This window comes from Anticarsia gemmatalis, chromosome 13, assembly GCF_050436995.1.
Source record: "Anticarsia gemmatalis isolate Benzon Research Colony breed Stoneville strain chromosome 13, ilAntGemm2 primary, whole genome shotgun sequence".
NCBI lineage: Eukaryota > Metazoa > Arthropoda > Insecta > Lepidoptera > Erebidae > Anticarsia > Anticarsia gemmatalis.
Window position 1 is genome coordinate 3,040,831 of NC_134757.1, and position 15,154 is coordinate 3,055,984.

Here is a 15,154-nt window from a genome sequence, read left to right on the forward strand (position 1 = left end):
ACACGTTCGCTTTACTAACTCCTACTACTTACTACTATACTTTAGTAATTAAACATTATTTTATTTATATTAGTTTCTCATATACAGTCAAGGATTCAGTATCGCTTAGCACGATAGTTAGGTATATCGATGATCATAATAATTATGTGACACTAAACAATATTGAACTGTAAATAGCTGCTGTATGTCAGTTGTTATAAACAACCTAGTGTAAAGCTATGAAACGCAGTTAACAGTCGCATCGACCTAGTTGTGGAGGAACTGCTATTGGTCTATAAGCTATAATTCTAAAACGCTATGCGTACTTACAAATATGGATTTTATAAAGCTACATATTTTCCTAGAGCTGTAACTACGTGAGTAAAAAAAATTGGATAGGTTAGAACAATACTCTTATTTGAAGACCAAAAAGGTCTTACAACGTATTCCAGGATGCTCATGTTCTCTAGGACAGATTTGGCAGATTTTATGTCAAAGAAAGTATGTTTCAATACTCTGTTATTTTACATAATTTTTATTGTTATTATTATTGTTTGCGACGGTTTTTACTGCGTAACTAAGCAATCGATTAATCGATAGGTAGCGTGTGCCTCTGCTTGTAAACATTTGATAAAAGTATTAGGGAATATAACTGAATAATGGGACTAACAAGTCATACAGGACTTCTGGCGAGTACGACACCAAAACCTGCGTTTATAAGACAAAAGGTTGGTACAGGATTCTGTCATTAAACCCTAAAAACCTATCGATGTTGTGACCTTTGCGAATTTGTGTGAATTAACCTATTAGGCAAGTTAAAATTATTTATCAATAACGGGAAACTAAATGATTGAGGAAAAAGGAAACATGAACGGCTGCGTTGATAGTAACGACTTAATGACGCCATAAATCTTGCGAGTTAAGTAGGTAAGCGGCCTCAGAATGTCTGCTTCTGAAACGTTTCTATTTAGCTGTTTTAAATTGGATGTTTTCAGAGTATAGTGGAGTTAAGATGCGAGGTGACTCCAGCTCCTTTCATGCTGCGGCCTTACGCCGCGCTGTATAACCCGTTCTCACACGCCTGCTCTGTACTGTGCAATCACCCCGCAGACACGGAGGCTAAGGAATACGTCAAACGAGCTAAGGACTCTTGGGTAAGAATGATTTCTGTGCTAAGTATCAGACAGAATAGGAAGAAGCAATGCGTATCTTCTGGGCATGGTTCCCTCCAAACGCTTAGTTTATACGAAGTATTATGTTATGTGGTATAGTACAGGAATAAGGCCAGTGTGTGACCGAATTGGTGCCATGGTCTGTTTAATTACTGAATAATCATTTCTAATATCTACGTTATACGCGACTCATATAAAAAAAAAACAAGTTTTACCTTCCCGTTATGGTACTTTTACCCTTATCTAGCAGATTTATGGGTCTGTAACTGCTTTCAGAAAACGATATTTTATTAAATAACTGCCTGATTACTGTTTGGAGTTAGGGAGTTTAGGTTGCACCTAATTTTTGTGCTGGAGTATGGAAAGCCGTCATTAGTTACTGCATCTGATCTCTCACCGGTCGTATTAGTTATCCATTCTGTCAGGCTATGAGAGAGAAGGAAAAGGTAGTGTATCTGTTCATTATGCACCCATTTCAACGCATAGGTACCTAAGCAAAGTTCCGTACAGTTAGCCGGCCATTACATTGTTTGGGTATTAAAGAATAACTTCTTATACTTACATCGTTTCTTAGTTTCTAGACGGAAAACCGCATTACTTCCAAGAGGATTTATCGAAATTCCAAGATGGCGGCGATAAGGAGAAGAATCGAACACCACATGATATTGTTACTGAAGATATGTTTCGAAGGTAAGTGTGACCAAACACTTTAGTTAGTTCTAAGTTAATCTAACATTCCTTTTCTTCTTTTTAAAGACGACTGTCGCACTAATAATTGCCCTTGTGTCGCGGTTGTGTGTTGTACAAACAACCAGACCCGAAACAAATATTTGTGAATTGCACAAATAATTGTTCCGTGTGGGACTCGAACCCACGACCTCCCGACGCAATGGTAGTGGCATGGCGACCACCTGGACCACTGCGCCACGGAGGTTTTGAGTCTTTAACTTAAGTAATAACATTAGTAGTCGTCATACGCTGCTAGATCTACGTCACGAGGCTTGGATTCGGTTCTTTGTCCACTCATAAAATATTTGTGTGATCTGGGAATAGTGGTTTTGGGCCTAGTTGTACTTTACGTAAGTTCATTGTATTTGTTTGTAAGTCCCGCTTTACAATAGTTTCCTTAGTAAAAAAAAATAAAAATTATTACTATTCAATCCTTTGTACGAAGTTTTCGAAATAGAGGATAATTTGAATTTGAAGTAGAGTAAGCCGGATAGAGTACTAGGAAAAAATCTGTAATAGGTAGGTAGATAGTATAGATACAGCTAATTGATACCAGCAGTTACCCTTTACAATAAAAGGTGTAATTTACAACGATTTCAGTATACAATGTAAATAATTATAAAGCCTTAGGTTAATAACAAGCTTACATGTCCATTATTTACATTGTAAGGGGTAAGCATCTAGTCGTTTTTGCGTTGCACATTAATACGTCCTATCTATCAATTCTCATAGATAAGTCATTTTGCATTAACGGCCGTTATCAATATGCTATCTTTAGTAGAAGTGTAAGCAGTGGTGTATTAAATTAACCAAAGTTCTGGCATTTACAATGTCAGTACCATGAAATTAGGGGGAGGACATGTTCTATACTTATACCTCATGTTCTATCGGATACGTTACCTAATAACTTGTTTTATAAAACAATAGTTTTCTAAGTTACTGATGTAGTTCTCGTTATCGTAATTATTCGAAACATCAGAAGTCATTTGCAAAGAAAGCAGGATTTTATTAATGCTTAAACTTTTGAGCAATCTTAGCCCTTATAAAGAAGGTGTTTTAGTTCCGATTCAACAACACTGTATTATATTTCCAGATATACAGAAACAGACTCAAGACCGCTCACTCCAGCGCCGACCCTCGCCAGCGGGAAGTCACGAGGTTCTCGACGATGTCTCACACCAGACCAGCCTCACCAGAGAACTACTATTGTGTTAGACTTAAGAAGAAGTCACAGTCAGGTACACAATTTAATGTTAATATTCTAGATTAGTTTACGCAAAGACTAGCTGATTCGGTTTCGCGTATAGAGTTGTATCCCCTATTTAAGGCACATAAGGGGATTTCTTGTATAGGAATAAAAATAAGTTTTTGTTTGGTTTTTATTATATTCGTGTTAAAATCATAAAACGTGGCACGTCATACGTAAAAATTGGCCTAAGACAACTTTAGTACGTTGTATGTCCTCGGATTTTTTTGTTAAGGATGATCCAAAGTAAAAATTGTATGGTAAGTCATTGGATAGGAAAGGATAAATTTGCGTTAAATAAATGTAATAATGACGACATAAAATATGACAAATTTAGTTCGTCTAGAGTTATTCCATACTTTCAGTTAAGTTAAAGTTGTTTGTTCTACCCAGGAAACAATATACTACCACGGCTACACAACATCAGACATCACAGCGGGTCCCAACACGAGTCCTACCAACGACCGTTCCACTCTCCCCTCACTGAATCTCTCCGACGGAGCTCACAACCGGCTCATCAAAGGCCAGTGCGAGCAACTACCTCCGCTTGCATCACCACTTGTACTGGCCAAGAGGAACCTGCCTGTGAAAGAACCGCTCAGCGTTCGAACTGCTCGGAAGGTAAGATCATATAGAGGAAGATAGGTTTTTATCTCAATGAATGTAAGATTACTTACGTTCGTAGCCTCCTCCTAATGAAAGAACTTAATGAACGATGATTTTTTTTTAAAGGCACCTGCACTAATAAATTGCTCTTGTGTTGCGGAGACTTTTTCAAACACACAAACAACGATTGTGTCCGTTGTTTGTGTATACAATCAGACAAAAAGTAAATTCAAGTTTAGATATTGATGTTGGTAATCATTAATGGTTTTCTTTAGCGCCGATATTATATTCTTAGTTTCTAGTAATAAGAGTACAAAGAACAGAGTACCTACTATTTGAAGATTACATAAATTTATTTAGTTCAGTATTGGAATCGAACCTGATAACCGGCGATACGATAGCATCGCCGCCGTTGTACTCCAAACACTGTATAAGTCCACTAAGTTATAATTAGTAATTATTAAAAATGTTATGCTCATAGCAAAACCTTATTCAGAAGATAGATACAGTGTCACAAAAGTTTCCACAGACAGTGTCATAATTTGATGGTTATCAATTCACTCTTCAAATTACTTTTATGTGTGCTATGACCTTGTGTCGCGGAGATCAGATTACGGAATGATTTGGTGGGCGGCACGTAACAATCATTTGTCGCCTGACATCATCTGATAAATCGCGGCAAATTGCACAGGAATCTCTCATGGCTACCATCACATCTCTTCTCCTCTTTAAGACGACATTATTCAATCGCCTTCTATATTCTGCCTTGAGGAAAGATTTCACAGACATGTACATAAAAGTACCTATCGCATAAGTCCAACTTTGAAACTATTTTTATGCCAAACATCCATCCATCTGCAATTGCTAAAATATCTAGCTAGTAGAATAGATACTTAAATAAAACGTGAACTTGCTGCTCTTAAATAAATCAGCATATAAACTTGCGTAAAATATGTAGGAACTGAAATAATATTGTTGCTTCACATAACAACAGGGAGGTGCTAAGCACCTGGCGAGCGCTTATCAGCGATATTGTAACTTTCCCTACAAAGCTTGTCCAAGAATTACTAGAGCGTTACTTCAAACATCATCCACTGTTGATAAACACAGATCGATACGCCTGCTGACGTTCGTTTATACAAATTTTCCACGTATTAGTCGCTCGAGAAGCACAGGTATAAACCGTCGCGAGTTTCATAACATGTTGCCGTTTTTAATATCAAAAACTAAACTATTACCATTAAAAAAAGATAAACCGAAAGAGAAAAAGCAAGAAAAAAGTTTTTTACTAACGGGTGATAACTTAGCGGCTTTGAAAGCACGACGTCTGAGACGCAACACTCAGAAGCTCCCTCCTATTATCCGCTCGGAGACTTGTGATTGCAATGTGATGCATTTAACTAAAATAGTTATTAGTTACGCGCCGAAAAGTAGGAAAAGAGGCGCGTCTAACATCGTTCTGTCTATGACGGCGTGGGGAGCCACTGGCCAAAGGAAGCGTATGAAATTACCAAGTGTTAAATTGCCGAGAAAATTGGTCAAAAGAGAGAAATCATTGCCTTACGACAGCGATGAGTTCTTTAGGAAACTAGAGGTAATATTGTCATTATCTCGTTACGAAAATTGCTGTTTGAACAACGTTATCTACCGCGTTTTGTCTTGTTTGTAGGAATGAACTTAGAAATAATGAGGATTGCATCAGTCTCGGTTGGAACTTCTATCAATGACATAGTAATGAAGTTATTATAATTCTAACCGAATATGGTTTTTCGTTACAGAATCAACTCAAGGCGCTGAACATCACAAAGACGGTGAAAAAACAAAGCAAACCTGAGCCTCCGACGTCACAGCGATCTAAGACTGAAAAAGAAGCTGAACCTAATGAAGCTGCTCTGAACGGCGACGATGGTAACTGACAAACTACTTTGTATAGGATCCCTCAAATTTATTTATAGTCAACTAACAAAGTATACACCAGGAATCAGTACATAATAGGATACATACGTAAAAACATAAACTTAGTGTTGCCTCAATTAAAAGCTGCCACGGCGTGCAAAGTAAACATTTTGCATATTATTTACTGACTAGCACCGAGTCTAATGCACTAGCTAAAAGAAAATATGCGGGAATCTAATGTCTCTCATACATTTGTATCTCGTTACAGGCGGAGAAGGTCGTCGTCGTGGTAAAAGACGGCGCAAGGGCCGAGGGGGCGGCAGTGATCGACTCACTTCGGCAGGACTTGCGGCGCAGTCACAACAAGATCCAGAAACACAAGTACGGTTTCATTAATACTCTAAATCTAATCATTGTCTGCCAGGAGTATACTCAGAATCCGTAGGTTTCTACGGATCAATCAGTTCAGTCGTAGTTCAGTCAAATGAAAAGTAGTTTGGCGATAGATGTCACAGATCTCAGAGGTCATTATTGCTGCGACAATAACAAGCCATTGCTCATCGTAGGGTCGCACGTCTAGTGCCATTATACATAGTACCTTTTGACTTAGATAAAATAATGTGTATAATTTTCAACATAAATATAACTTAAGCCCCGCGTGTGGTGGGGTTCGAATCCCACCCGGGGCAAATATTTATGTGATGAGCACTGGCCCTGTTAAATTTATCTATATAAGTGTGTATTTAAAAATATATATGAATGAATTGTATCAGTTATCTGGTTACTATAGTACAAGCTAGGCTTAGTTTGGAATCCGATGACCATGTGCGAGTTGTCCAATGATATTTATTTATATAAAAAATTTGCTTAAAACGAATAAATAGGAATCACATCGTAAACTCATTAAATTAAAATATACCTACCACTTTTTTCCACCAGATCGCTGGCATAGGTGGTGACTCCCAAAACCCCAGTTCGCGCGGGTCTATCGCGGCGTCACATGAAGATGACATAATAGTACTACCGGTGATCAAGCTGGCCGTGCCTCGCAAGACGGACTCCTTCCTCGATGATGATATACTCAAGTACCTGCATAGGGAGGTCGATCAGGAGGCTATTGAAACTGAGTTTGATATCAAGGTGAGTTTACTAGGTACTTTTAAATGTAAGCAAAATAACAAACTAGGCCTAGCCTATTTAGCAGGTTTAACTAGATACCTATTTAGCCAGTTTTCTTGATACCTGCTCATTATTGACAGCTGCAGAAAGACCGCACAAAACGTTAATGAAAATAAATGTGTTTTTGTACAATGTACCACAGGCACATTCTTTTTTTTTATAACAAGTTAAATTTATTTATTTATTCATGTAGGTCCAATAGCTATCCAATTTGACAATAAGTTTGAGTATATAACATATTGCCAAAGGTCCTCACTTTTAGTCGGTAACTGGTAATCTCATTTTGTATTCTCCCCAGCGCCGCTACGTGCTAGAAGAAGCCATGCGAACTCGTCCGGAGCGCTCGTACGGTCACGAGATGCAGGCGCTACTGCGCGAGTTTAAAGTACCGGCCGTCAGCCTCGGCGACTGGCTGCACATACCCCGGGTCTTCTCACGGAAGAACGCGCAGTTCTCTCTGCCCATCGATACTAATGCTCTTGAAAGTAAGGACATTATCACTTTGACTTAAATCCATGTTTATCGGCTGTAGGGCTATAGGTACACCCATATAAGTTTTTTTTTTAAGACAGACAACTCCCGCACTAAGAATTGCTCTTGTGTCATAGGGAATTTTGCAAACATACAAACAACGCACACGAAATTTCCATTTGTCCTGTGTGTGACTCTACTCTATTCTAAAGGATCTTACTCAACAGGGGGATTAGATTTATTCATTGATTGATGATATACTTATGGGTGATTTTTTATCGGAAAAGATGGAAATCCTTCATTAAATTTATATTTTTTTACCCCTTCTCTTGGAAGGTAGCCGAGTTTGAGAGATTTTCATCTAGCAAAAACAAACCTAAACAAGAATTTAAATATAGGCTGATCGAAGGAACATTCTATTTTTTTATGTTGCAGCATTGACTCCAATGAAATATGCTGCCAGATTCGTGACACTGGCCAAGTCCAAACAGCTGCTATATCTCACGGTGCTCAGGAAATTCAGGCCGCATGGATACAGAATGCCTATAAAGGTAACAATAAAAAAAAAGTGTCTGGAAGAAACGAATATACAACAAAAAAATATGCCTTAAATAAATAAAAGTCTTCAGTATGTCGCATAAAATTTATTTTTCAACAAAAATTCCCAAGTTTCGTCGTGTCACGGATCCTTGACAAAACAGTTGACGGGTGGTGCAAGGATCCTTGACAAAACAGTTGAGAGGTTGTGATTAAATATTTCGTAAATCACTTATTAGCCACTTAAATATATTTAATTGATACATTTCCTGGCCAAGTATATAAATGTGTTCTCTATGATAATATCTATCAGCAAACGATGCAGAACGGTGCAATATTTTGTTTATAAACGATGCATTATTACAATACCCTATTCTTTCATTATAGAGTAAATTCTTTACAACGCAACAGATCTACTTACTTCAAACGCGAAAGGTTTGCCGATGACATCTTTACTCCTACACCCTACCGCGTCCTGCATTCATCTAATTTATAAGTCCATGTTGTTGTGACGTCATAAACCGGCCGGCAAATCGTTTTCGAACAAGTTACTATTTATATCAAGAAAACCTCAAGATTTCCATTCATTTGTCTCTTTACTTCCTGTCTGAGTAGTTTTTTTATACTTTCAGGATATAGAAGAAGGTTTAATTTTGATGATGGGTGGTATCCTGACTTCGGCGCAGGCTGAACGGTTCAAGAATATCATGGAATGGGCCAATTATGAGGAGGAGGACAATATTCCTGATGAAATAAAACTCACGTTATTGGATAGTGGTTATAAGAAGCCACCTATTAGTACCGAAGCGGGTGGAGACAGTGAAGAGATGGTAAGACGAGATTTAATTTATTTAAGTATTTTTAAGACTAGTCTACTCTAAACCATAGATATAAAATTTCTCCTGCAACATTCGACAAAAATAAACTCTATCTATATTATTCTATAAAAAAATAATAAGCGTCAAGTAGAACTAACTACCTATATTTTTCATCGTTTAAAAATAATCGCATTTTTTGACATTCATAAGGTTTTTTTCATTGAGTTAATTATTTATTATTGTTTTTTATAGTCAGACGAAAACACTCTGAAGTATCGAACATGGTGCGGTTTGTGCGCAATTTGTGAACGAATGTATGGCCGCTTTCCGCCTAGAGAGAAAGATCCACCTGATGGGGTAATTGTATTTGTTTTTTTATTTGCTTTTCAAATTACGTACCTACCCAGTATTTATAGTTCCGCAACTCAAAAATAAGAAGCTGGAACTGGACTGGAGCTTTTTAATGGACCTATTGTCTGACAAAGAAGCTTGGTGGCTTGAGCCTAAAGATAAAGCCATTTATCTAGAAAGAATGTACCTATGTTTTCGTTTACAGATTGAGCTGAGCGACTTCTCGATGGTGGAAACAAAATTGGCTGTATTGAAAGTGAATGATGGACTGAGAGAAATTCTAAATGTTATAAGAGAGAGATAATGATGTATCAAACATTTTGTAATGTTTATAGTCATGAACTATTTTGAGAGTGTAATTATTATCTATTTTGTTAAAGCTTAGTATAACATTTTTAAACGTTTCTATTATTGAAATAAAACTACAAATTGTTTAAAAGCTTTTTATTTTACCACTTCTGCTTCATTTACCATGTTACTTACTTCTGCTACCATGTCAATACATTTTACCAATGCAATTATTTGCGTATCAATGTGACAATTTAATCTAATGGAATAATGTGCAGAACACACTCCTTATAATAACTATTTTACAATTTTACACGTTAGTTTTCACAAAAATAATATTCTATGACAAGCTCTGTTGGAATCCGACATAAAAGGTCCCTAGGTACTTCTATTTTGTAATAGTGTGTGGAAAGTTGGAAACTGTTTCGCACATGATTTTGCACAGCATAAATGTGTGACCTATTTCGAAATTATTAAAAATATAAATAGAACCGCTTTAATATTTCCGAACTTATTTCTCATGACATTTAGATGACATTAGTGCAGTATGGTTAAATATCGATAAATTACCTATTTGGCAATCCAACTTAATTCAAATTAAACTTCATTAAACTCATAGTTAAAGCTTGGCTATACTAACCTAATAATATAAAATCTACCGCATTTTAGAGTAATTTATATAAACAAAAAATATTCTTTTGATTTTTCGGTATAGTAACACCACCGTCGAAATACCTTGTGTGACACTTTTTGGCGGGCTTTTGAACTACTAAGGCGCGAATTTTTAAATAATTTTCAAAAATTATTTCTCTTATTATTTCCATTCCAATTCAATTGTAAATAGTGTAAATATTTAAATAGTTGTATATATTTAAACATTAATATATAATGCCGGATGGAGATGGCGACGATCCAGGTGGAGGGGTCGAAAAGAGGAAGGTTCCGAATCGGAATCAAGGAGGACCAGATGAGTTCTACAAAACATTTATTAAACCCGAATACAAAAGAATGTTTGCTGAAAGTGCGGTGAGTGGCGAGTTTTCCGTATTTGTCGAGGGCCTCCGAGAATCGGAAAAAATAGGAAATGTTAATCCTATTATCACAACAAATTTATTTAAAAATGACATCAAGGGAATCACGAACATTAAAAGAATTAATCCCAATAAGATTTGCGTTACCTTTTCGCAATCAAACAATGCCAACAATTTTATAAAAAATGAAGCTTTTCTAAGCAAGCATCAATTCAAGGCATTTATTCCAGCTTCGGCAGTAGAATGCATCGGTGTCTTGAAATTTGTACCCACAAGTATAAGTAATGCTGAATTATTTAAGAAATTGAGCTCAAGATATGAAATAATAGCAGTCCGTAGATTTACAAAAAAAGAAAATGGTGAATTGAAACCATATAAAACAGTTTCTTTAACATTTTTGTCGAATGTTCTTCCAGAATATGTATACTTGGATTTGTTTAGATTTAAAGTACACGAGTATCATGCTCCATTATTACAATGTTTTAAGTGTTTTAAATTCAACCATGGTGCCAAAATCTGCAAAAATAGTCAAAAATGCTCAATTTGCACTGAGGAGCATCACTTTTCAGAATGTGTAAATAAAAATAATATTAAATGCATTAATTGTCAAGGTCCACATCTAGCTATTTCCCGAGAATGTCCTATTAAGAGGCAAAAAATTGAAGCTAAGAAAAGTAAAACGTATGCCAATGTTATTTCTGGCAATTATAGAAATAATAATATAAGTAACTACGAAAGGAACTTTCCTCAAATTTCTACTGTAACTAAAACCAATACTAAAACTTCTAATCCTGCTTCTCTTTCTTCCGTAGTAAGTCGTAAACCTTCACCTATTCCCACTGCCGCATCAACTAATTCTGAAACAATTTCCAACGAAAGATTGATTAACGAAATTATTAATAACGATTTTATCAGAAAAGGTCTTATCGGGGCGCTTATTTCAATAGGCAATGAAAACAGGGCCATTACTAGCAACGTCATACAAGATATTTTAATTAAAACTTTTAAAACTTAATCATGGATAAGTCTTACATAAGAATATCACAATTTAATGTTGAAGGTATTATTAACAAAAAACCCCTTTTGATAAATTTTTTAAAAGACAGCAATATTGATATTTGTTTACTCAATGAAATTTGGCTAAAAGATAAACCCGATTTTTTTATTACTGGTTACAATTTCATTAAACAGATAGGCCTTAATGGTAGAGGTGGCGTAGCAATTTTGATTAAAGACATTTACAAATATTCTACAATACATATCCCATTTTATGATTATTTACAGTCTGTAGCCATATCTCTAGTAACTTTACATGGAAACTTGACCATACTGTGTTCCTACTGTCCTCCTCCAGGGGGCAATAGTTCTAGATTTAGGGGTAGGAAACTTAAACAGATAATAAATAGATTACCTAGACCACTCCTATTTTCTGGAGACCTAAATGCTCATCATGTAGCATTTGGCTGCCACAGAAGTGACAGTCGTGGAAATGAAATATATAATATCTTAGATGAATGTGACTTGTGTATACTTAATTCAGGTTCCCCTACTACAGTAGGCAGGAGTACCCATATGCCCTCAGCAATTGACCTATCATCTGTCAGCCCATCTCTGGCCCCAATGTGTAGCTGGATGGTTCATGATGATCCTATGGGAAGCTATCATTACCCTACAATTGTGGATATCCAAACCTCCATTGATAAATATCAGTTAGGAGAACCGGTAGATCGTTATTTATATAGTAAAGCTGATTGGAATAAATACAACTCTTGCTCAGAGAAAATATATAATTATATTAGTATTCAGGACACAGATCCTCTTAAACTATATGGCGACTTTTGTAATTTTTTAAATACTATTAAAGAACAATGTGTTCCTAAAATTGTGAAATCTTCCCAATCTATTATGAAAAAGCCAGTTCCATGGTGGGATTCAGAATGTGCTGAAGCAGTTAAAAACAGTAAACAAGCTTTAAATTACTATAGGTCAAATCCAAGTTTAGATAATTTTATAAATTATAAAAAAATAGATGCCATGAAAAAAAGATTATTAAAGGAAAAAAAGAAACAAAGCTGGACCAATTTATGCGAGTCATTTAATAGATTCACACCAATTACTACTATTTGGAATTACATTAGAAAATTTAAAAGGCTATCACTTGGTAATAGACACCGTAATGATGACTGGATTCCCTCATTCTTCGATAAATTTGCTTCTCCGATTGACCCTGTAAATTCCGAAAATGATGAATTATTAAATCAATATTTCTCCCAGAGTAGTAATGTAACCACAAATTTTCTGATTGCCCCATTTACTTGGCAAGAGTTTAACACTGCTCTGCTGCATAGAAAAGATACATCTCCTGGACTAGATGATTTTCCGTACATTATGATACGCAATTTGCATAAAAATGCTAAAGAAGTATTGTTAAATATTTTTAACATACTATGGGACAAGCAAATTATACCACAAGCTTGGAAAACACAATGTGTTATTCCAATTTTAAAACAAGATAAGCCTCCTAATCACTTCAACTCATATAGACCTATATCATTAGCCTCTTGTATAGGTAAGCTCTTTGAAAATATTTTGAAAACCAGATTAGACTACTTTGTAGAATCAAATAACCTCTTACCTAATCAGCAGTTTGGGTTCAGGAAAGGTCGTAGTGCAGTAGAAAGTTTTACTTCTTTGATTTCAGATATAAAAAGTTCTTTTCATAGCCACTCTTCTACTGTTTGTGTCTTCCTTGATATCCAAGGTGCTTTTGATAATGTGATTCCTTCCACTTTAATTGGCATATTGTGCGATATTGGCATTCCTGGAAAATTTTGTAAGTGGATTTATAACTTTCTTTATGATAGAACAATGTATGTTAAATTCAATAACATTCTACATGGTCCTAGACATGTATACAAAGGAACAATGCAGGGTGCGATCTTATCACCTTTGTTGTATAATTTATACACTAGTCAAATTAATAAATATCTAAATAATTCAAATGTGAACTTCTTACAGTTTGCTGATGACTTATTGTTATATAGTGTTAATAGTAATGTAAATATTTCTGTAAGTAATCTCAATATTGCTTTAATTAAACTACATGATTATTACTTCAATAAACTAGGTTTAGAAATTAGTCCTAGCAAAAGTGGTGTTATGATTTTTTCAAAAAAAGTATTAGATTGTGACTTAAGTATAAAATACAACAATTCATTACTTCCAATTATTAGGGAAAAGAAGTTTTTAGGTATCTACTTAGACCCAAAGTTGTCTTTTGAGAGTCATATAAACCACTTAATCAAAGCATCAAGTAGGGGTCTTAATGTTTTAAGATCTTTGGCCGGTGTGCATTGGGGCTCTGACCCAAAAATTTTGTCAATGTTATATAAAAGTATTGTTCGCAGTCACTTTGATTATAGTTCCCTAGCTTATATGAATTGTAATTTATCTCATATAAGGAAACTAGATGTAATACAAAATAAGGCTTTAAGAATTATTACAGGAGCAATGTGTTCTACTCCAATTAATGCCATGCAATGTGAATCTTGTATTGAACCTTTAATCTTTAGACGTTTACAACTAGTATTCAATTTCTGTTTAAAAACACTAAGTTCTTTAAACAATGAAGTAATAAAAAGAGTATTACCTAGACAAGCTCTTGAGTTGTATGGCAGCAGCTCTCCTATAACTGCCTCTGAATTAATATCTGGTCATAGCCCTGAACTCCTTCGAGTTGCATTAAATGTATTCTCATATTCTGTCAATATGTACAAAGATTACCCTTGGCCTCTGTATAAAGTAAAATATGATGCAGTCATTAATAATGAATGTACAATCCTTCATGAAGTCATTTTTAACCAGTCAGACTTATCTCAGTTCTTAGAAAATAAACCATATTATACTTTATACACAGATGGTTCTAAATCTAACCATGTAGCATGTGCTGTATATGACCCTCAATTGGGTAAAGTAAATAGTTACAAATTAGATACAAATTGTTCAATATTTACAGCAGAATGTTATGCAATTCTTTTAGCACTGCAGCATATACATACTGTAGATAATGATGACTTTCTTATCATAACAGATTCAAAAAGTTGTCTTATGGCATTAGAAAATTGTACATTAAAATTTAACACTAACTATATATTATACAACATTAAGGAAATAGTCCTTAACTTAAGTATTAATGGTAAAATTGTAAAGTTCTTGTGGGTACCTGCACATAAAGGCATCACTGGCAATGAAAAAGCAGATCAGGCAGCTAAAGGGGAATGCACAGAAGACCATACTAACATATTGAAGATTCCCTATACTGATTTCCACACCAAAATCTCCATAGACCTCAAAACATTGTGGCATGAGTACTGGAATATAGTTAGTTGTGAGAAAGGAAAATGGTATGCAGCTATTCAGGGTTGCCCGCCCGCCAAACCATGGTATATAAATAGCAAGATTAAAGGACTCAATAATAGAAATTTTATAACAACAATGAACAGATTAAGATTCGGCCATTCAAGAACTCCCACTCACTTGTACAAACTGAAAATAAAGCCTGACGACAGCTGCGAATACTGTGGAAAAGCAGCAGCAGACATTATGCACTTCATTTTTGAATGTCGTCAATTCGCAATAGACAGGCTATTATTAATAGATAATCTACAGAATCTGGATCCCAAATTTCCGAGAGACTTAAAAGAACTATTGAAGAACCCAAGATTTTACCAACCACTATTTAATTTCATTACCAATACCATTACTTCGATATAACCACAGATTATAATTTTCATAAATACTTCAGGCTCAAAAGTGCTAGATCACAGAGCCGTAAAACGGAATAACAAAAAA

At 35.4% G+C, this 15,154-nt stretch overlaps 1 protein-coding gene and 1 long non-coding RNA gene across 4 annotated transcripts; one reads left to right on the forward strand and one right to left on the reverse strand.

The window, feature by feature from the left end:
• The first annotated feature begins 171 nt into the window (after positions 1–171).
• LOC142977632 (uncharacterized) lies at positions 172–9,899 on the forward strand. 3 transcript variants are annotated; one of them, XM_076121679.1, is made up of 13 exons: positions 172–356; positions 975–1,133; positions 1,726–1,841; positions 2,974–3,118; positions 3,520–3,747; positions 5,511–5,640; positions 5,897–6,009; positions 6,568–6,768; positions 7,106–7,292; positions 7,714–7,829; positions 8,448–8,645; positions 8,886–8,990; positions 9,190–9,898. In XM_076121679.1, exons 2-13 carry the CDS (start codon positions 1,017–1,019, stop codon positions 9,286–9,288), a joined length of 1,755 nt encoding a protein of 584 aa, XP_075977794.1. In that variant the 5' UTR covers positions 172–356; positions 975–1,016; the 3' UTR covers positions 9,289–9,898. The 3 variants fall into 3 exon arrangements, with proteins under 3 accessions (XP_075977794.1, XP_075977793.1, XP_075977795.1); XM_076121678.1 differs by lacking the exon at positions 172–356 and adding an exon at positions 375–707 and having other exon boundaries at positions 9,190–9,899; XM_076121680.1 differs by lacking the exons at positions 172–356; positions 975–1,133; positions 1,726–1,841; positions 2,974–3,118; positions 3,520–3,747 and adding an exon at positions 4,909–5,326.
• A 2,480-nt stretch (positions 9,900–12,379) lies between these two features.
• On the reverse strand, positions 12,380–14,833 carry LOC142977594 (uncharacterized). The gene is made up of 4 exons (XR_012959711.1): positions 14,526–14,833; positions 13,953–14,095; positions 12,939–13,124; positions 12,380–12,530 (listed from the first exon to the last, which is right to left on the reverse strand). It is a non-coding gene; the product is annotated as an uncharacterized LOC142977594 (long non-coding RNA).
• Between the last annotated feature and the right edge of the window lie 321 nt (positions 14,834–15,154).